This window comes from Aythya ferina (genome assembly GCF_964211825.1).
Source record: "Aythya ferina genome assembly, chromosome: 14".
In the NCBI taxonomy this organism is placed as follows: Eukaryota; Metazoa; Chordata; class Aves; order Anseriformes; family Anatidae; genus Aythya; species Aythya ferina.
This window is the reverse complement of record NC_140312.1, coordinates 10,111,730-10,134,350: the sequence shown is the minus strand read 5'-3', so window position 1 is coordinate 10,134,350 and position 22,621 is coordinate 10,111,730. Positions and strand designations below refer to the sequence as shown.

The 22,621-nt window shown below is 49.5% G+C and overlaps 1 protein-coding gene and 1 long non-coding RNA gene across 3 annotated transcripts in view; one reads left to right on the top strand and one right to left on the bottom strand.

Annotated features, from left to right (window-relative positions):
• Positions 1-22,621, top strand: part of LOC311444753 — a 217,593-nt gene that overhangs the window by 15,517 nt on the left and 179,455 nt on the right. The window contains exon 2 of one of the 2 annotated variants that reach the window (XR_014698044.1): positions 5,451-5,654. The exons of the other annotated variant lie outside the window; for it this stretch is intronic. This is a non-coding gene — a long non-coding RNA (uncharacterized lncRNA). The remainder of the gene's footprint in view (positions 1-5,450; positions 5,655-22,621) is intronic. 2 annotated transcript variants of the gene reach the window in all.
• On the bottom strand, positions 10,287-22,131 carry STC2 (stanniocalcin 2). The gene is made up of 4 exons (XM_084535359.1): positions 21,908-22,131; positions 19,879-20,021; positions 17,211-17,422; positions 10,287-13,898 (listed from the first exon to the last, which is right to left on the bottom strand). Exons 1-4 carry the CDS (start codon positions 22,083-22,085, stop codon positions 13,505-13,507), a joined length of 927 nt encoding a protein of 308 aa, XP_084391485.1. The 5' UTR covers positions 22,086-22,131; the 3' UTR covers positions 10,287-13,504.

Genomic DNA, 22,621 nt, shown 5'->3' with positions numbered 1-22,621 from the left:
GGAACAACATACTGTAAGGCACAGAATTTAGCAGCTATCCTATTCTAGCAGGATGAAAAGCAGCCACCAGCGCAAGAGACAGGCAGAAAAGGGCTATAAGGGAAGAAGAATATAGCAGTGAAATACCTAATCCTGCAAACTCTTTCCCGGGTCATTCAAACCCCAGTGCTGGTGCTGGATTTTGTGGGGGATGCTAGGGGCCACGACTCTCCATCCCTAAGCAGCCTTTCAGCTATTGCCCTGCCCGTTGTGCTCCTGGTTGCAGCTGCAATCCGGACTGCTGTGCAGGAGGTGCTTTCCTCCCTCCTGCTGCAAGATGGTGCTGCAGAACAGGGAAATGCACCCGTGCCAGAGCCGCTCGGAGGCAGAGCGCAGGAGGTGTTGCTGCTGTAGGACAGGGCCTGCCTGCCCTGCAAAGTGTGTGTGGGGCTCTCAGCGGGTGCTGGGGCAGCAGGGGGGGACCAAGAGGTGCGGGAAGATGCTGGAGCAGGCTGGGGGCTGCATCTCGCCTGCACCAATTCCTCCTGCCCAGGGACAAGCAACCCATTGCTGGTGATCCCTCTGTCCGTCTGTGCCACAGATACGGGGTGTCAGGGCAATGCGGGTGGAAATTCCCCCTCTGCCTTTGCCTGCATCATGCACAGGGACGGGACAGCTTTGGCCTGAGTGTGGTGGGTTGGTATGTCCCCGAGTGATTGAACTGGCTGCGTTTGTCAGGCTTTAAGTCACAATGTTCATGTGAATCCAGCCCTGCTCTGCACTGATGTAAGCTTCAGTTATGTCCTCGAAGAAATCCTGCTTCACGCTGGGACAGTCTGCAGCCAGACTTGCTGGCTAGTGCGCCCTGGTGAATCCAGTGGCAGCAGTTTAAGATATCACTGCCCCCAGCTCTCCGGCTTGTGTTCTTGTGGGATATGTCCAACCCTCAGACAGATCAAGGCATATCCCCATCATTCCACTTCTCCAGCCTCATAGCGTGTGTTTTTTGGGGGCAAACTGACCTTTGCTGATGACTTAGGCTGTTGTAATGAACTCTTCTTCAGAGCTTCTGTGATGGAGGTGTGCATCCCATGAGGCCGGTTTTGCTCCAGGAGTGGTGACCATAAGCAAGCCACAGCAAAATCCTTTGGGTGTCTTAAACTGGTCAACTGTGGTTGACCAGAGGATGTAGGTCAGAGCCCTAAATACAGCCCTTGCACTTCATTTGTTCTTGTTTTTACCATACCTGTACCCATTTACTTACAGAGTTATACAACTTACCGTGTGTTTATTTGGATTCTCTGTAGGAGGCCTTATTGTGAAAGAAAATGGTGCATGGAACATTTGCTATTTTATTATTATTTTTTAAAAGTTCATTTTCATTAGTAAGTTATCTTAAAACTTTGGGTAGACATGGAAATTCAGAAAAGAAATCACAAGAAGGAATTAAGGAATTATTACCTAAATGAACCTCTCTGATGTATCATATGCATACGAAAAACAAAGTAAGTGTAAAAAAGCCTATTCTGCATGTAAAACTGATGTATTAGAGGTTGTTTCTAAGTGGTGAGCTAACTTAGGTATTTTTGCTGATTGGTTTTCAAGATTTTAGTGCTAGCAGAATGCATTCTGAAATTTTTATTCATGGCTAGAGGAGGAAAATTAAACTTTCCTGCTTTCTAAGCCATTAATTAACACCTGGATGATACAGTACCTGAATCAAACTAATTGAATAAATCAGAATTTAAGATTTTTTTTTTGTACTTGCAGTAAAAATTATTTTCATTACAAGCTTATTGAGCTTTTTGACCTGCTTTACTCGCGGTCTGTGGCTTCCACCATTTCAGCAGTTTGGCTGTTCTGTAAGATGCTGTCATCATGTATGGTTTGTGCAACTTTTCTATGCAGCACAAAGGATTTCATCAGATTATGGGATAGGGTTGATTCCACTTCTAATATCATTTAAAATGCGTGTAGGTGAAATAATGATAAGTCAATGTTTATTGACACTGAGAGCACCATTTAGCTGCCCATATATACCCCAGCAGGTTGCTTTTATAGTGACACTGGTTTTGTTAATGGTGATGGCCTTGACTGGGTATAATGTCTTATTTTCTGTTCTCATTCTCATGCCATTTATTCCTAAATGTCCTAGCAGTAGCTGTGAGGGGGTTTGATTGTGTTCCTCAGAGCCCCCATGACTCTGCTTCCAAATCTTGGCTGGAGTTGGTTCCCCAGCACAGGCTCCTGAATCCTTTTGTGGGGATGCTCTGCTCTTAGAAGAAGGCTGTGGTCCATTCTGCACACCTAGGTGTCCTGCTTGGCCTCCAGCTGCTGCTCCAGAAGGCCACTGACCTCCAGGAGGTCCCGTGTCCCACCTGCCAGCCCTGAATGGCTATCCTGGATAATCCCCACACCTCAGCTGGCTCCTGACACCCGCATTTTGCCAACAAATGCCTTCCAGCTCACATTAGACGTTGCTGTTGTTCTGCTGCGTGATCTGGAGCAAGTCACTTCTCCCTGCTCCTTTCATCCTTGGCTGTGGCTATTTTGAGAGTCACCTCCTTGGTCCATGGGCTCCCTCACACCAGGTATTTACCTGGAGCAGAGGAGTAATACAAGGTAATAACCATGTGGCCCAGACCCACCTGCCAAAAGCAGCAGGTCCAACAGGTCCAACTCGACGTCCACGTGCACAGCGAGCTCCGGCTGTGTGCAGAGCACAGAATTCATGCCCGTGTCAAGCTGGGGCTGCCCGATACCTGGAAATCGAGTAGGGGACTGTACAAGTTGGGGGAGGGACCAGAAAATGGACGGATGGATACAGGAATAGCAGGGAATATGGTGGCAGTGGATGTGGAGTTATCAGTGGCTTGGCTTTCTCCTCCCTTCCAACTGGACAATGCCATCCCTTGGCTCTCGGGCAGGGTTTTCAGGGACTGGAGCTACCTCCTTCCTGTGCTATACCATGTGTGCAGGCGTAGCCTCACTAGCAGCTCATTAGTAGCACTCCCTCCCTTTTCTATTTATTTATTTATTTATTAACCCTTCTTCACCCATCTGGGCAGTGAGTGCCCAGCAGAGTCAGCAGAGGAGCGGAGGTGTGATGGCTTTACTTTTAGGGATTTCTTTACTCTTGGTGCCTTCCCCCCCTGCCCAGCCTGTCCCTGCAGGAGATGTCGCTCCTCAGGACACAAGTTTGCCTCCTGCCATCTGCCCACAGTGATTCTGCTGAGAAGTGACCGGAGGCAGGTTTTCTCCTTTACTTCTGCCATCAGCTCCATTCCCTTGATACTCCTTGAAAAAGGAAATTGTGGTGTGACTCAGGGTTCCCATTTGTCTTGGCTTCTTTCCAAATCTTCGCTGTTCCTTCCCTTTCATTATTTGTCCATTTTTACTCTTCCTCTTTTGTTTCTTATTTCCCTCTCTGCTGCTTTCTTCAATTTTCTCCTTTCCTTTCTCCCCCTTTCTCTTCCTTTCTCCCTCTCTCTTGCTGCTGGATATTATGAGCAGTGACAGCAGCCGCTGGGGGCTGGAATCCAGGGAGATAACAGCACTGCCATGAGAATCCGTCTGCTCAGCTACAATTAGCCCTGCTGATATCTTTCACCTGGACAGAGCTGCCTTATCATTGCTACTTCTTGGAAAATGAAGGGTCACAGATACCGATCGCAGATAGCACGACTCTGGCATTTCCCTCTGGTTTTCATGTTGCTGGAATCCCTTTTTGGCTCCCTTCTCCATATGATTAGTTTTGCATCTCTCTTGTTCAGCTGTGCTGCTGTCAGATGGAAAGCAGGCACCGCAGCTTTCCAAAGGGCGCACGGCTCAGGCAGAGACCCGGCTACATTTACCTGATGTGAGCAGCAGCACACGTCCGTGGATCCTGCGTGTTTCTGAAGTTCAAAGCCAGAAATAAAATAACGCGTCAGTGCCCCAGGGCCTCTTTATGGTAAGTTGTTGCCCTGTCTTTGGAAACTCTGGAGAAGGGCGCAAGCCAGAGCCAGCTGGGCTTGTTAAGCACTGGGCCGATCCACCCACCCTTCTGCTGGCTGCTTGCGCAGTTCCTGACTAGCAACGTGAAGATATTGGCAAATGCTGCCACGGCTTTTTTTTTCCACTGTGGATGAGTTTTGGCAACTGCTTCTTGAGTCCGGAGACAGCGTGGTTGTGCTTCGTGGTCTTTGTTTTGGTGGCAAGTCCACCCTGATAAAAAAAAATTGTAGTCCCAGCTTTGCATTTCCCTGCTTCTGATACCTTTCTTTCTGTTGGCCTTATAAACACAGCTCTGTAGCAAGAATAAACCCCGATTTCTTCCCTCTCTGGCCTTTGAAAGCATCTGAATGGAAGAATAAGATCAGCAGCAGGGCTGCATTTAGCTGAGATGAAGATGGCCTTTCTGCAACCCTTTGTGCCTTCCTTCTCTCTTGCTTGTACGTAACTTACGGGCACAGTTGCTGTTGTTTGGGATCTGCTGGGCTGCATGTAGAGAGGTGAAGAGATACTGAAATTAAACTAATGGCTCTGGGTCATAGCCGGATGAGAAAACCTGCACTGGCAGAGAACTGGTGGCCCGCTGACCACTTCATAAAATGCCCTTCAGGACAAAGCAGAGATCCTTGATAGTGCTTTCTCTCTGTTTTTTTTTTTGCCCCTGATTTGCTCCATTTGCAGCCAGTGCTCAGTGGGAATCAGCATGGCCCTAGGAGTCAGAACGGAGATTTCCAAGTCTTTCCTTCTCCTTTTCCCCCTGATCTGGTTGGACTCCAAGTCCCTTTTTGCCATTTTCCTATGAACTCACAGCTATGGATTGCAGTCTGGGTTGGGGTCTGTAGTACTGTTTCTGCCAGTAGCGGCATTTTAGCTGACTGTGTGCCCTGTGGCTGTAACCTGTGAGGTGCTGATACCGCTGTCACAGCTCCGGCTGGCTCTGTGTGCCGCCAGATTGCTCAGTACCACATATCCACCTTGGACATGTGAACATATTTGCATTTGGGTCAGCTGGAGCACACAGGTTGGAGCCAGCTCTGTGCTTCTGCAGTGACCACGGTTGGTGAGATGGCGATCGGGGTAATTCCTGCCAGCATGAGCCAACACGCTGGGGGCATCAGCCCGCGTTTTGTGCTGTACCCAGTGCATGTGAGGGTCCCTAATACCGGACCCGCTGTGCTTCTGCTGGAGAAATAAGCTGTGTTTGCAGATGTGTGAGTGTCACTGAGTGTAATAAAGCCGGGGTTGTGTAAGAGTTACTACAGGTGTCCAGCGGTGTGACTACACCTGCGGCACTGCGCTCGCAGCCGGGCATAGCCTCGAGTGCAGCCCCTGCTGGCAGGGGCACAGGGCTCGTAGTCCCCCGCTTCCTGCTGATGTCCTCCAAAGCGAACCCGCAGTCAGAGTAACTGGTTTCTAACGGCTCAATACTTGTTACGGCTCCTGGAGGGTTTTAAGTTAACTCATTGTCTTGTCCTCAGGAGAACTGCAAAGATGTGAAAATACTCATGGCTGTCCTTCAGAGCCAAGGATGGGTGTTGCTCTGGGTTTCTTTATCCTACGGAGCTTTGAGTTACTGCGACAGCCTCTGCCCTCTCCGTCCTGCCTCTGCCTTGCCCTGGTTGAAAATGTGGTTCTACAATTACCTGCCCACCCACCCCTAGTCCAGACAGAAGAAAACATAGGTGAGTCGCCAGAGGAATGCGAATCCAATAAATTGCGACACTTGTGTGTTTATCTGACCTTCACTGTTTACAAATTTGGCTGGCAGTCTCATGAAAGAGGATCTGCCCAACGTATTGGTCAATTGGACCTTAATGCTCTTCTTGTTTCTGGTCAGCCTGGCAATACTGTAAGAACAGTTTGTTCTAAGCAAGCTCCTGAATGAGTTTATGTGCTGAAATGGCATCACTGCATATTCTCAGTGCTGCCTCCTGGTCTTTTTTTACTCCACCCTTCCAAGCTTTTGACTTCGAAGTCGTGGCTCAGAATAATTGCTGTATTTACTCAAATTAACTGGTCACATCCTGCTACCATCTTCGCTGGGAGGGTACAGCTGTTCTTCTCTCCTCTGGAGAGAGGCCTGACCACTTCTCCAGGGTGTATCAGTGCTGTGCTGCTTTACTGTGGGATCCACAGCAGGAAAGGGAGAGGGCACCCTTTCTTCTGTAGGACAGCCAGAACTACAGGAATATGGTGTATAAAATCATAAAGCCTAGCAAAATTCATTTCAGATTTTGAAGGCAGCATTTAAGTCTTATCTTTGTGAAGTTTGAAGTGTCTCAGCCGATTCTCTGTTGAACGACGCTGTGCATCGCTCGCTCTCCACAGTTTGCAAATTGTCTGCGCTTCGAGAGCGCTGCAAAAAAAAAAAAACCACCCATGCCTCAGATTCAGACATTTCTGAATGTGGGATGTTTGAGAACAGATTATTTTCAGCCTCATCTATTTTCTGACTCTGTTAAGATCCTCCCTGATAAGCCTATGCAGTCAGGAAAGCTCCAGTGATTCCCAGCTCCAGCAGGAGCCTAATCCCAACGCACCGCTGTTATCAATAGGATATTTTACCAGAGGCTTTGGTGAAACCAAGAATAGGCCTTTAATTATTATCCAAGACTCATTCCCCAGTCCCGGCTTGTCGGCTGTGGCCAGCTTTCACTAGTCCATGTAATGCAGATAGCCACAAAGTACATCTCCTCCTCCAGGAATCTGCAGAGTCAGCGGCTGCTGCCTGGGGCTGCCCGGACCCTCGGGAGCCCTTTCTTGCTGCAGAGCAGCTTCAGCTTCCAGGGGCATCCTCTGCGCCCTCCAAAGCATCCCAATTGTTTTAACCTCCCTTTTTTTTTATACAGGACACTATACTTTTAATGGGCTTTTGCAGGTTTTTCACCTTCCTGCTGGCATGACCCCGCATGTGAGGCTTCTTTGCAGCCTCAGGTGCCTGAGGAGAGGTGGCCTGGCTGCCTGTCCTGCTGCTGCTGCCAGAGCCCCTTTTGAGCTGGGACCCTCTCCTGTGATACATTGACCCGTAGCCCTGAGGCTGGGACTAGCTGACAGCCAGGAGCGATTATAAAGAATAAAAACTATTTTAAAGAATGCCTCAAACTGGCGCATCGCGCCCCTCTGCAGGCGGATTTCGTAGTGACTTGGTTTTGTGTCAGCTTAACAAAACGCTGAATGTGCATAATGCCTGTTCATTTTGTCTTAAAATAGGACATCTAAATCAGGCTCTCCGTAGGCCTTTCCCAGTCTCTCCTGGCTGTCAGCTTTCTCTGAGCTTCCCCACACCTCCCACCGCATTTTTCTGCGGGGTAGGAAGAGACTGAAATGTAAGTGGGATTATGCCTGGGTGACAAATGTAGCCCGATGTGATTGCGGGACGGAGCAAAGCAGATACAGAGCGAGCAAAACCTGAGAAATGGAAGCGGGCTTTACAGAGGGGATTACGTGCCATAACGCCTCAGATAGCAGCGCGGGGATCCTGCTCCGTGTTAAAACACAGCCTGGTTTTAGCCTGCCCCTTAGCACAACGCTCTCTGCTGTTTCCAGTGACAGCGGGGAGAGCTGGGGCTGGCTGTGCCACAGGGGCACTTTGTTCCTGCGCCGTGTGAGCTGCCCTGGGCTCCATTTCAGCCCTGTTCTGGTGCCCATTGTGGAATCGTGCTCCACACACGCTGCCATCAGTGCCACCGGTCCGGGGTCTGGCCAGCAGAGGAGGAATACCCTTAAAAAAACCCTACATCCCCATTAGTGCGGAGCGTCTCCCAGCAGCCTCTCCAAAGATGACTCCTTATTTTAAAAGAATTTCTAAATAAACTCCAAGCCGCATTTTATAAGAGAGGATGGTATTTGCAGAAAAGGTCAAGACTATAACAGTCAGCATCCTCGGAGATAGGAATTCTCAGCCCCTGCAGCTTCCCATAATTTGTCATGGCTTTAAACCCTCAAGTCCCCATTTTACATTCCCAATCAAGACAGACATGAGGTTTTGATTTCCAAATGAAACACTCCGCTGGCTGGGACGTTTTTCCCTACAGAAGATGTACAGAAACAGAAATTGTTAGGATTTCACTAATTATATGGTTATGCTCAGTCCCGACCCTAAGCCAGGACCCATCAGTGCTGGGACCGTGGGGGCAGCCCTGGGGGGCACCCCGCGAGGTGTCTGTGCCCCTGGGGATGCCCAGCTGCACCCTGCTGCCACCTCTCCACAATTTAACCTTCTTGTTGGGTTTTGGGCAGCTGTAATAGGGGTGACCCTTGTGGGTCGGGGTGCTGCAGGCTGCCCGCGTTGCTCGGAGGCTCGCGCTGTGCTGGGTTTCTCAGCGGGGAGAGCGTGCAGCGATTTGTGCCGCTAGCAGGTGTGAGAGAAGCCTTTCCTCTGCGAGCCTGCGGGGAGAGCATGGAAACACGAACACCGCAGCAAAAACTGAGTGGGATTTGTGTTTCTGGTGAGGTGTCAGGAAATAGCTTTTAAAATGCACTGGTGAGAGGCTTCCCAGCAAGCATTAACCATTCCCTCGCCTGGAAGGATGGCTGCAGTGAATGCACCTGGCGAGGTGCAGCAGGAGCTGTGTCGATGCTGCTGCCATGCTCCGGGCATCCCCTGGTGTGGGCTCGGTGAGCAAAACCATGGGCAGTGTCTGGGAACTGGGGAGGGCTGCCCCGAAACCCTCACAGCAGCTTCGGCTCAGCCCGCGGCGTGGGCTGCCGCATGTAAATTGCCATATATACATTTGTAAATGTTTTGGTATGCCTGAGCAAGCCAGGATCTGGAATTAATTTTGGTCTTTTGGGAGACCAGACAGGGAGCCTGTTGGAGGAGAAATCCAAATGGGCCAAAAGGATGGATTTTGGTGGGATTTGTTCAGTTGGAAGAGACCTGTGTATGGATGTGCGTTTGTAATCTGAACGGCCTTGATTTGTTTCTTCTTACTTCACTTGTGAAGTGACTCAGAGCAAATTGAACTAAACTCACTCCGGTCGTGAAGCAGATCTGCACGCTGATATTAAATGTTTTATACACTCCTCGGGGTTGTGCAATGCAGCATCCCTGCTGTGCAGTCCGTGCTGAGGCTTCTTTTCCCCTCTGTGCTCCGCACTTTCTATGTCAGCACTCCCTCACTGCGCTCGTCTGTAACTGCGACGCCCCAAGGGAAGGTGAGGGTCACTTCTCCATCACCAACGTGCAGCCGCTCTTTGAGCAGTGCAGCCTCACCACTCCGCACGTCAGGAGATGAAGAATTACTTTTCTGGCTGAAATTGCAGGGAGGATGGTAGAGAGCAGAATGCTCTTACCTTGTGGCATCCCAGCCACGGGGCGGGCCAGCTCCTGCAGGAAATGCAGGGGGACCTGTAATGCCGGTGAGTGGTCCAGCACCACCACAGGCTGGGTCGTGGTCCCAATCTGACCACAGTTTGGCCCAAAATCATACCACACCAAACTCCGTCACTTCTTCACTGGCAAGATATGTGTTCGCTGTGGTGCTTGACGACAGTCTCTGGCAGGGTTATAGATAGCATTTCCTTGCCTTTAGGTGCAAAAGCTACAGGTCCTCGATTGCTGCCGATCACATTTAGGCTTGCGAAGCCCATCTCCTCCAAAGGCTTCAGCATGATTAGTTATTTTTAAACTCCACAGAAGGAGTGTTAAAAATGTGCTTTTTCATGCAAGCAGCCTTAAAAAAATCCCTGCTTTATGTTCCTGAGGTGCTTTCTCATAATTTTCCCATCCCCTTGCTGCCTACACCGCAACGCTGTATGAAAACGGCTTTGGAGACAACACAAAGTGCTGTATCTGCAGTTTGATTTTTGCAAATCCTAGAATTTTGCCTTTCTCCTTTGCTGAAACTCTGAGAAGCATTTATGGTTTTGATTTCGATCCTTCCTGGGATGGTAAAAAAGTGAACTCAGGCTAACAGGCACTGCCCTCCTGTTACATCCCTGCTGACCCATATTTACTGATGGGATAATTCAGAGCTGACAGCAGGGATGCCAAATGGATGCCCTCTGTTTTTATGGGAAAATGTTGAAGGGAGAACTCTTGCTATGTTATGAACTACCAGGGTCTTTTATATGTGCAGGACAAGTCTTATCAGCTGTTACAGCATCTAGAAAGCCTTGCTGTGCTGGCACAGCCCCATCCCCGTGTCCTGCTCCAGCCAGGGCACACTGCTGCTGCTCCCGGCGTGGGGACGGCCAGACAGATCACCTCTGCCCCCCTTGGTTGCTACCAGGAGCCTGGCCTGGCTTCAAAGGGCTTTTCTTACCCCTTATCACGGCGGCTGAAATTCCAGCTTAAACAAAACCCAGCCACAGACTTATTCAAAACATTTATTAGTGTTTAAGGAAAATAATAGTGTGAAAGGTACAGAGCTTTGTCTAAAGCCATATGCATTTTCTTTTTTTACAAGCTTATTTGGCTGCAAATCCTACATGAGATAAAACTAGTATGTTTTTCTCCCAGAGATTTGGAATTAAGGACAGTTTTTTTTTTTTTTTTTTTCCTTTTAGTTCAGCACTTTAAGTGAGGACAGCATTTTCCAGGGTTTATTGGTATCTTCTTCCAGTAAGCATTTTGCTTCTCCCAGTATTTTCATTCCAGAACAAGGCTCATTCCAGATGCAAAGCGTAAAGGAAACATTCATACCTTGGCTTTGAAGCTAAACCTCCTTCATGAACAGCAAGTTCATAAGGAATGTTAATTAAAGCATCATACAGTATCTAAATGGACTTTTTTTTTCTCTTTTTTTAAAACTTTATAAAGAATTAAGGCTATGTAGATGTCACAATAAAATACTCTCAGGTAAAACGCACCCTATTTGTTAGACATGAAAGAAGGTTTAACAATAAATAAATGATTTATGCTGTCAATAACATTATGGAACTGTATAAAACTATATTTACGCAGCTTTAAACATAAAAAACATACTAGTGGCATGAATATATACAACACAGGTCATGACGTACGTTTAAATTATCATAGCCAGCAGTGTTCTTTTTTTAAATGGAGACACTATAATAAATAGAAATGTTAAATATTTACAATAATAGCATATGTGGAATCAGTAGATGAACACATAAAATCTTCACACACAGAGGAAAAAAAAAAGTTATGCCTTATAAAAAAAAATCCCTCCCACCCACAGCTCGCCCACCCACCCAAAAGAAATTGTCATTGACTAGAACAAGGGGAATATACAATTTTCCCCCCTCGGAACAAATGAATACAAAGAAAACTGTATGCATGCTGAGGTGATATGTTGACTGAGACATTCAAGGATATACCTATCTATACGTTTGGTTCCCATAGATGCATCGGACCTCTAAAGAGAGAGGGATCTTAGTTCGATGCACGAACATTATGTCGGTAGCGAGTTGTTTCGTGTTTGTGGTGTTTATTTTTTTTGCTGAAATGCTTGGATTGTCTTTTTGGTTCGAGCTTGTTCTTTACGGTGACATATGTCACCAAGGGGGAGAGGATGCTCACAGGGAACTCCGGGAGGCACACTGGAGATTTCCTTATATTACCACCAGCAGCCACTTGGTTTTTGGGGCAGAGGTGCTGGCTGTCAGAGCTAGCACGAGCCAGCCTTGGCAAGCCCCTCCGTGATATCGTGGGGGCACCATCCAGGGGACAGCCCTGCTGCAGCTCAACAGGTCGGCCTGGGCTCTGCTCCTTGGGTCACACTGGTCTTTGTATCTACGGTATTTGGCCTGATCCCACATCTTCCCACTTAAGGTGAATGAAAACATCACAGAACTTAGCTAAAATCAGGAAGAATCAAGGTCATTTCCTTAAAGACCCAGCGATCACACGGAGCTGCACCTCTACAACTCAGCGGTTCTCTCTTGCTTCCTACGTGACTTCTATTAAAAGTAACGCCTAGAAATTCTGCGGGTGGATACGTGCATTAAAGCCTGAATATAGCTATTAGGAGCTGTGCTCACTCAGCAGTAGCTAAAATCTGAGTTGGAAATTGTAGCCAAATTCCAACAGCCTCTTCTGTTTGTGCAGCTCCTTCCCACCATGCGACAAGACGTACGTTAGTTCACCGGGTACGTTCTGTCTCTGCCAAACTGCCTTCCTGCCCCCACAGCTTTCCTCCCAAACTTTCTAAATAAGAAGGCTCAGATCTTTGGTGTCATTCCCACTTTCTAAGAAAACTCACTTGTCCTCCAGAGGAAGCTGAAGAGCTCACCCTTCTGTCCCCGTGGGTGCTGTCACCTCCATTTCCAGGAACATAGCTGGGGATATAGGATTGCAGGGCTGCAACCTGAGAATTACAATTGCATAGGGGGGAGGAGAGATGCATCCCAACACCTCATTCACACTAAAAACTGCTCAGAGACAATCAATTCTTGGCACTCTTTCTCTCTCTAGTAACTCATTCTGCAGAGACCAGCAGTCATTATCTGCACGACAATGAATAAAGAAGTCGACCCCCTCTCCAGATCTTTGGCATTTTGGTAAACCACAGCTGACAGGCAGGTTCTGGCGGGGCTCCACATCCCAGCAAACCACACCGTGTTACTTCTAAGGAGAGACGTTTCTGATGGGCTTCCAATGAAGCCCTGTGGAAGAACTTAACTGTATGGGGTCCTTCATCATGTGAGCTTACAGCCATCCTTTTGAGCTTGTGCATTAGGGTGGAAGAGCCGTGTCTGGGTGGGCAAGTGTAAGAAAGGAATATGCGGGGGGGGTTAGAGGTCTGGGAACATACTCTTGGGGGTCTTCCATACCACGCTCTGTAACTAGGGGAGTTGTGTCAAACTACTTGGTCTGGAAGCTGATTACCTAGGCCTTGGATATGCTGAAGTGACTGGATAAGCAACTGTTAAGTTACACAGTGGTTAAAAAAACCCAAACAAATAAGGGGCACTTGAACTAGGTAGGCAGTATTGCCTGGATGGGAACAATGGCTCAGAAGTTACTCAGCAGACAGCGGTGGAGCTCCAGACTGCACAGTTCCTGTATGAGAGACAGGACAGCTATTTCATTCCAGCATGTCACAGAGAGCCTCCAGCTCCTGCCTTGTCAGCCACAGGCAGAAACCAAATCCCTCTGGAATTCAGCCATCTGTTGTAAGACTGCACCCTAAACCTTCGGAGGTGCTAAGCCACAAGCGGCCGCATGCAATCTGCCAGAGCCCTCATAACCTCCTCCCCAGCTGAGGGACCAAGATAAACAAACAAACCCCCAAAACAACCCAACGACCCCAAACCAAGATCCTAAATTTCAGCCGATGTCCGTTTCGTTACAAAACAGAGGGGGGAAAAAGAATTTAGTCGGAGACATTTTGCCACGTTTAGCGGCTGCTCAAGTGTCGAGTTTGCTGGATCAATAACCCATTGCCACTGCTCTCCCTTTGCTACTATATACACTGGTGCTGAGGTCCATGTATCTTGCAATGCCCTGTGCTTGACCTCTGAATGGGAAATGCTTTGGAATGTCCATAGACGGGAAGATGGACTCAACGGAGGAAGCTTCCAGCGGAGGGGGAGGGTGGGGGTAACGGGGGCTCGGTGCCTTTTTTCACCTCCGGATGTCCGAGAAGTCGGACAGTTCGTCTGCCCGGTCCATGATCCCATGTGCCCCCTTGGGACCGTGGGCCCCAGCTTTCACCCGGGCATGGGCGTTCAGGTGGCCCTTGGTACCTCTCTCTCCCTTGGACGCTCGCGAGCTCTCCCTGGGGTCGGACTCGGAGTGGGCCAGGATGTCCCCGCGGCCAGCAGCGGCTTTGCCAGCTTCAGCCAGCTTCTTCTCGGGGCTCAGGATGGCGTCACCGTGCACGGCTGAGGTGCAGAAGCTCAGGATGGAGCAGAGACTCCCCCAGTTCTGTTCGCATTGGGCCTGGACGCTTCTTGTTATTGCCTTTTTCACCTCCTCGCCACAGGTGAGCAGGATATTCACTAGGTCAACATACGGCCTGGAGGTAAAGGAAACAGTGAGAGGCAAGTCAAAAAAAAATATTAGGGTTATCTATCAGTTAGCCAGGGTGCTGGCCTCTCTGCCTTACTGTCCCCTTGCCTACAGCACTGTTCAGCAGCATTTGTCCCCCACTACCTGCTTACTTGGGCACCAGGGGTTCAGAAATCTACTACCCTGGGGACTAGTTCTGCTCCCTAAGTTGACTCTGAGATGTGTTATACTCTAATTGGCTGTATCAGAGTAAGAAAGGCGCACGATAGCATCCTGTGGAGCTGAGTCACTCAAGTGCCGGGGCTGCCTTGATTGTTCACCCAGTGGAGATGCTCTGGGAGAACTGTAATTCCCAGCAGGGGAAGACAGGAGGTCTACACGCTAGGCAAATGGGGCTGTCAAATGGAACAAGTGCTATCTCACACCTTCTCTCGCTATCTCTTTCCATGCTCCTTTGTCTTTATTAGTCAGCAGACACGACAAAGGAAGCCAGCTCTGGAGCCATCAGCTTGATAAAGCGGCTTGCTATCTCCAGGTGAACACCTGATACTGACATAGACTGGCCACCGGCCTGCAGGAGGCAGGCATTTCTTCTGTTCTGGGAAGAGTGGCAGACAAGTATGAAGTCCTCTGGCTTTTCTCACCACCTTCACCTCTCCCTGCAGCAGCAGGTGTTGGCCTCTGCCACAAGCAAGATCCTACTGGGACCCGTGATCTAACTGCAGCTAAAACACACGGAAATCCACTTTGGTGGCACCGAATGTTCTCTTCCTTTCCTTACAGAGCTAAGTACAGCCTTCACTATGTACCTTGTCCCAGCAGAACAAGGACTCCAAACAAGCCAAGGCCAAATGCTGCTCCTGCTTCCCACCCAGCGCCGAGAGCCGCCTGCAGCCCCGCAGCACAACGCAGCCTCTGAGCACAGCTCGCCTCCTCTGTCACAGGCACGGAGGACAGCAATTCTAAAATAGCTGTGGTCACAGGTTTTGTGGGTCAATATTGATGTTGTCTATTGACACAAGTGCTCAGCTGTTAGCAGGAGGTGCAGGCAGGCCCAGAAGAACATGCTTAAGGTTTGGATGGTAGGACCCGTGCAAACTGCAAATCAAGACCTGCCCGGGGCTGGCAAGCCTGGGTTCAGCAGTAGGGATGGTCGTGGTTGTATGCATGGGGTGGTGGTGGTGCAGCTTCCACCATTCCCTAGCTCTGTGATGGTGGACGAGCCCTGTCTAACAATCTCTTCCCAAGAACTGAGTTGAGGAGATCCAATGGACTGTGATCAGCGTCAGATACTACCCTGATTTTACTCTGCCCAACTGCTTCGCCTCGTTTTGAATGACTAATCTTGGAGAGCCACCTATTCCCCTATCTGAAAATATTTCCCATGTTTGGATTGTTTCTGTCATTAAAAAAAAAAAAAAAAAAAGCTATTTGGAATGCACCAGGGAAGGATCTGCCAGGGCCTGTCACCACTTCCACCATGACAAATGGGTCTGACCCACACCCCCACAGCAGCTGACTCCTCAGGAAGAGGCTTCACTGCCCTGATCGTGCTCCTTAACGCGCATCACAAGAAAACAGCCAGAAGAATGAACCAGAGAACAAGCCTGAAAGCTGCCACTGGCTTCTATGCTCTTAAGTTTTGTCTTAATCATAAAATAGAAGATGGCAGAGAATTGAGCACAATGCATATGAAGTAAAGGGGAAGGAAAAAAAAAAACACAACAGGGATTGGTTGTTAAAACCGGGCATAATCTGTGCAAAAAATCTTTGGAAGAAAAAGGTTGCTGGTATGACTAAAAAGTGGCTCAGCTGCCAAATATTTCAGGTATTCAAAGTCTGCCAGAGCCCTGCGGATTAATACTGGCCCATTTCTCCTTCGCTGTTTTACTTTCTGCATTTCAGCTGGCCTGACCATAGTACCTGAACTGAGCACAAGGCTGCAAGTCAGCAGACGTGATTTTATTTCCAGCTCTGCCACACTCGCCTATTGATCTCGAACAAGTTACTTAGTTCAAGAATTTCAGAAATGGCCTCTAAATTTAGGGGAGGGGAGGAGGCTGGCTCGCTTCTATTCGGGTAGTCCCACACAGGAGAGCTTAGCTCCAACCCCACAAGATGCTGAAGATGAAGTTTAAGAAGCTCTAAATGAGATCATGTAAAATGTAGGTGCTTAGCTAAATGACCTGTGCCTTCAAACCGAGGCCCCCCCATTTAAGCTCCCCAGAAATAAGCTGCTGCCTTTGGGCATTCCTGTTTTGGCTTGTTTGCAAAATAAGGATAACCCAGCTCCTCATTCTACAGCTTTTGGCTCTCATAGGTAGTTTTCAACATAAAGTAAGGGAATTAGAGCCCAGCTCCTCTGGAGACCAATGAAAATGCAAGGCTAGAAGTCAAAAATAAATGATTCTATGAAAAATTAACATCACAGTTGCTGGGATTTGAGGTTTCTGCGCTAATATCCACTGGGGATAAAAAGGCAAAGGGGCATGGTAGGAAGATGCTCTAAAGTAAGCCTGCTGCCAGGCTGTGGCTCAGCCTCCTTGTTTGGGAGTGGGATGTTCACCTGCAAGAAAAACAGGCTCTGCTTTTTGCATCTGTGCACAAAGAGTTGGTACAAACAGCTTGTGCCTGGCTTGTTGCTGTCATGGAGCAGCTTTGATCAATTCCTGCTAGGACTCACGGCTGCCATTCCTTGGAGGGCGGCTGTGTTCCCAGGCAGAGGGATGAGCTGCTCAAAACCTGACTTGTGCCTTCATTTTGCACACCTCCATGTTTTATTAAAAAGCATTTGAGATTAATAAGGAATAAGATGAATGGGAGATTACCTGGGGGACTGCAGCTCCTTCAAGGACAATTAACTAGAAGGCATTTGAAAGTATGTATTTACAAAAGAAATTATCCTGTTGACAACTCTGCAAAGACCATCTTCCCCCTTCTCCTCTAGCTGTCACTTTTAACAAATGGGTCGTGAACAGTGCCTTTGACTACAGAAAGCACAGAGGCTTTGTGAGATGCCTCTTGGAACATCAGACACTAGTGCTGTGTTTGCCTAAGGACCAAAAAGACAGCCAGATCCAAGTTCAACCCATTTCATTTCCTTCCTCAGCCACATCTAGCCCTTTGCAAGCAAGCTCGTCTTCCAAGGCCCCTGCGAAAAAAGCATTACCTTGGTCTTGTACCTGGGAAAAAAAACAAGCCATGCTTAAGGCCTGAAGGAGGTGAAACAGCTTTTGGGCAGATGCACAGCCCATTGGCACCATCATGCTCCTGGAAGGAGCTCCCACGCCTCTGACTGCACTAGCACGGAGGCACTTACTCATGCTGCAGCAGGTCTTTGAAGTGAATCATCTCCACAATGACCTGGACGTTCTCCTTGGCAGCGGAGCAGAGGTCATGCTTCAGGTAGCACTCCCGCTGTAACTGGAACACCATCTCTTTAATGGCTGGGCACTTACGGCTGATGCAGCTGAATTTATGCCTCAAGGCATGAGCCTTACACTTCAGAGCGTCTTTAATGAAGGATTTTCCCTGAGAAGAAAAGAAACGGAGGAGGTCTGTATTTTTGGCCATTAAGCACAGCAGCTGATTTATGCCCAGCTAGCTGCTCCTCTGCAGGACAACGTCAAGGGTTATTAGGCTGCTGGGGAGATCACCTAATGGCTTCTTCTCCCCTCTTCTCTTTGTTTCTCTGCCCTTAAAGATCACGCCAGGTTGTGCTGCCTTGCTGTTCCACTGGAGCTGAACGCACAGGGCTTCCTCAGATATTTTGAGGTTTCCTCTGCCCCAACAGCAGGCTGCCCAAGAGGGAAAAAGGGAAAGAGTAAGCACCTTGAAATAATTCAGTGCTTGAGTTACCGGCTTCCTTTGCCTCTGGGATGGTAGCACAGCAGATTCCCACAAGGGGTAAGGGCGCACTGCCACAGCTGGGGTCTCCAAGACCACAAGCAGATACCCATTCCTTTGCTCTATTTTTTTTTTCCTCCATTTAAAAATCAGTTTGTGAACTCCTTACAGAGCATACATACACATATGCACCATTTCCCAGCTATCAGGTTTTTTTGCTACTACCGCTTCCTCAGGCAGAAAGGGACCCAAATCAGCACTAGTAATAATTCTAGTGTCTTGATGCCTGTTTGTTGCAAGAAATTCTCAGTGAAATAAAAAAAAATAAACCCAAGAAGCTAAAATGCACATTGCAAGAAAACTGCTTTAGCAGCATCTCTTTAAAGATCATTTGCAACTCCCTCATTCAGTTGCTTAGAGGGTATCTAAAATCATCCCTACCTTTTCCCTCTTTGCTATCTGACCCCGCAGCCAGCCATAGACAGTGCACGTGTCCCAGCCTGGCAGCTCTGCTCAGCCTCTCTTTACTTTGCTGAGCAATAGGTGCTGCACTGCATCCATCTCTTCATTGTTTCAGATTCTTTTACACAAATGCTTCCAGAAGACCAAATTCCTGTTGTCCTTTATCCAGAACACACGGGCACAGCTCCACAGATGTGGACTAAGATTCACCCAGACCTGTGAGCAGATTTTGTCCCCAAAATGTTTCAACCCAGAAACACTTCTTGCTGATCAAAGAGCTATTTCAGATATCATCCCCTTCTATTCCCTGTACTTGTACCATACCTGCCCTTCTCTTCAATTCTGAACATGCAGAGCACAGTGGGAAAATTAGGATAAAGAGAAAATCCTTATACAAACCAAACCTTACATCATTTATCAGGTTTCAGAGAGAGAGGAGAGCAGAAAATGGTCAGTGCTAGTCTTGTTATTTAATGCACCCTGAAACAACTGTAGGTAATTGAGATAAGCCCTGAAAAGCCCCATCACAGCAGAGGCTGAAGTCACCTCCAAATTAAAGCTCTGGGGGTTTGGTGCTTGTGCACTGCAAAGGGGACAGCCTGTATGGGAAATGGGCTGGATCTGACTGCAGTACCTGGGGATCCTGTGGAAGAGGCAGCAGGGGCTACACTCAGCCTTCAGGGGCACACCTCCCTCCCAACAGGGCTCACTGCTTTTGTCAGCTTTGCTCATTGACAGAACTGTGCAAAAATAAAGTGTTTGCTGGAAGCCACTTAGAAATGATGTTGAAGGTTTTCAGATACCCACAGACTTTAGGAGAAACAATTCCAGTTTGATTAGCTAGCCAGACCCTTTGTACATCCTTGAGAATTTAAGCCTAAAACACTTGAAGTGTTTCCTGCTGGGTGGTCCCACCGTCCCTCACGGAAGGGATGGAGTTCTGGAGACAGCTCTACTTTACACCACGCTTCCAGCAGTGCCATGTAGCTGGTGCTTTTAGTCAAGTTATTCTGTAAACTGCATGGTCAAGCCAAATGCCGCTGGCCCGGCGTAATGTTCTCTTCCCTCCACACTGAAATGGGAGAGTAGGTTTACAAGACATAATAACAGGATGTCTCAATGATGCGTAAATGGTCTGGGGAGAAAATGAAGGAGACAAACTTAATACCGCATACCGTCGAAGTCATGTATTTTAATGTCAGTGCTCGAACCAAAGGCTCATACGAACGCAGCAGCTTTAGGAGGTTGCCTGTACTGGTTGTGTGCAAGTCTCGAGAACCAAGCTTTAATAAGCACACAGTGGGAAATGTTTCCCGATACATCTACATGAACTTGGGAGCCCAAGCTGCATTTCAGAATGAGTTTTGAACAAACGTGATGTAGAAGCTTAAGTCTTTTAATGTTTCTGAGAACTGTGCTCATCTATGTTACTGTTCTGATTGTTTCCCTGGGTGCAGTAGGAACAAGTCCCCACGTGGAGCTGCAGCTAGGGACAACCTGTCTCCTGGCACAGCTTACACACTGCTGCTGTCTTGGGTCTTGACTCTGGACCCTCTGCTTCAACAGAAAAATTTCTATTGAAGCTGGTCACATGCAAAAGCAGATGTGCTCCTTAGTGGTAACTTTTTTCTCAGATGTGCAGAAGAGGAGAAAATACATGCTAAGTTTTACTGTGTTACCTGGGCATCAAATTTTCCAGCGTTGTGCAGGAAAGTCATGCAGATCTCATGTAAGCCTCGGATCTCGCAAGAATTGTTTTCAAAGCATTCAAACACGCCGCATCCCACATCGCCGGCATTAACCAGGCAGTGCTGGATTTCAGCTAAAACGAGCATTGATTACAGTTAATTTGAAGAACTGTTCATAGGAGCTGCTGGTGGTGGGTAGGGGGGAAGGGAAAAAGACATTTTGCTAACATCATCAGTTCGAAAGAAAAAACACATGTGACAACGGTTATTGTACCCGCAGCATGCCCACTTTCTGCAGAAATTAGGCCAAAACTTGGGTGTATTATGCTGTGAAAGTGATATCCAAGAAGCAAATGCCAAATCCACTACGCTTACGTCAAGCTCTTTCACTTGAGAACTGTCTAATGCTTTCGCATTCCTCAGGAGCAGAGGACAGGCATGATTTTTGCTGTCTGACTTGTACAAAGACCCCATCAAATTCAAGTGCCAAAACGAGAAGCCCATGAGAAGCTGGTCCCAGCCAGCTAGAATTGGTTGTTTCTGGTACTTGGAGCTAGTTTCTGGTGCTCCAGCACAATGCTCTTTGCAGGCTACCGGGTGTCCCCTGTCCCGATGTCGAGGAAGTTAATGGCAAAACTCCCACTGATAAACAAAGTCCTTTGCACCGATTGTTGCATAAAGCTGAGACTCTGTCCTCACCTATGCAGGAATCAATCTGAAATGGGTATTTTTATATACAGCACATAAAAGAGATCCACCGGACCTAGCACACGTGTTTATTCTGCCCGAACAGATGTTATGTAATGCTGTGAAAAAAATGCTGTCTAATACCTACGTACAACCCCTCCTTTCCAAGTTCTAACTCTCACTAAGACAGCTTCTGGTCCTTTAAAAAAAAAAAAAAAAAGGGACATCGTAGCGCTGCCAGAGGGAAGGTGATTGCTGAAAAAGCCCGGGGATAAAGTTAAACAGGGGCAGCTTTTAGACCAGGACTGAGGATGCTAAGAACGCCTGCGCTCCATGCCCTAGTGGTACCTTTAATTAAAGCTCGCTCTTGGGAGCCAGCCTAATCCCCCTGCGGACCGCAGCACATTTCAGCCGCCCCCCTTTGCCATGCGGGGCATTTTGCAAGTCTTTGCAGCAACTTTCCCATTTCAGCCCGCTGCAAGGCAGAGGGGCGCAGAGCCGGGATGTTCAGGCTGAGTCCGACGGGGCTCGTGTGACCCCCCTAGGAGGGCAGAGGCTCTCCCCACCACCCCTTCTCCTTCCTACCTGCCCCGGAGGGAGTCCGGGGGGGTCTGTCCCCGGTGCTGGGGCTGCTCCTGCATTGTGTCGGGCACGGGTGGGGAGCTGAGCGAAGCCACACGCACCGGGTGGGGGGGGGGGGGGGGGAAAAAATGGAGCTCTTTGTGGAGCGCTGCAGAAGCGAGGAGCCGGGCTTTTTTTGGGGCCGGGAGCTCAGCTGTAGTGCTTGTGTTGGCATCCGGATGCAAACCCTCGCCGGGATCACATGTCCTGGCTCCGAGCGTGCTGAGAACTGCACAGTGCCGTGATTCACATGTGGCAGTCCCTAATGGGGCATTCGTGCATTCCTGCTCGTGTGTGTGTGTGTGTGTGTGTGTGTTTAAACACGTCGCGCAGCAGCGAGAGTGTTAAAAGGGAGAAAAAAAATATATAATAAAAGGTGGGGGGGGGGGGAGAAAAGAAGGAGGGGGGGGGGGGGAAGGGAAGCGCCTGGATCCCGCGCTCTCCGTGCACGGCCGGGAAGCGATCCAGCCAAGTGCACGCCTCGGCTCCCTCTTTCTAGGCAGAGACACCGAGGGGAAGGAGAAAGGGCCAGGCGGGGACCCCCCCGAGCCCCCCGCATCACCTCCCGGCTGGAGCAGCTTTTAGACACCCCCCCCCAAAAAAAAAAACTTTCTCCATGCCGGGCCCGGGGGCCACGTGCACGGGGCAGAGCCGGCTGCAGGCTGCCAGCCCCGAGCTTTGCTTCTCCCCCCTTCTCCCTTCCCCTCCGTACCTGTGTTCTGCAGCGACAGCCGCCCCTTCTGCGGCGGGGTCCTGTCGGGCGGCCCCTCCGGAGGGTGCGTGGCTTCAGCACCGGCTGCTGCGGGGCCGGGCAGCACCAACACCACCACCACCACCAGCAGCAGCAGCAATAGCAGGGCCGGGAGGTGCCCGCGGAGCCCCTCGCACATGGTGGCGCCTTGCCGCCCTCCTCCTCCTCCACCTCCTCCTCCTCGCCTCCACCTCCTCCTCCTCCCGGCCCCAGCGCGCTGCCCGCCGCGGCCCCGCGCCCCGCATGTGCCCGGCGCGGCGGCGAGCGCGGAGTGGCGGCTGCAGAGGAGCCCGAGGGTGCCTCAAATATCCCCGCCGAGCCCCGCTGGCGCTCGCATGAGGGAGCCGAGCAGGTGTCGCTCCGCGCCGCGGCCAATGGCAGCCGCCGAGCGCTCCGCCCGCCCGCCGGGGGGCCGGCCCCGGCCCGGCGGCAGGTTGCAGCCTCCCGCCCCTCCACGGCCCCCCCCGGTTCCCCTCAGCCCCCCCCGGCCTCCCTCAGTTTCCCTCAAGCCCCCCCCTCATCCACCTTCAGTCCCCCCCCGATCCCCTCCCGCTGTTGGGAAGGTGCCCCCCTAACCCCCCCCCCCCCCCAAACCCACCCGCAGGGGGTGGTGGTGGCATTGAGGGATTATTATTTTTATTTATTTTTTAATGTTTTGGGGTTCTTTTTATGAAG

Excerpts from the sequence above, each read along its gene's own strand:
- STC2 (XM_084535359.1), bottom strand. The coding sequence starts at position 22,085 with ATGTGCGAGGGGCTCCGCGGGCACCTCCCGGCCCTGCTATTGCTGCTG. Across the intron at positions 20,022-21,907 it reads GCTGTCGCTGCAGAACACAG|CTGAAATCCAGCACTGCCTG; the intron begins GTACGGAGGGGA and ends TGCTCGTTTTAG. Across the intron at positions 17,423-19,878 it reads CTGGAAAATTTGATGCCCAG|GGAAAATCCTTCATTAAAGA; the intron begins GTAACACAGTAA and ends TTTTCTTCTCAG.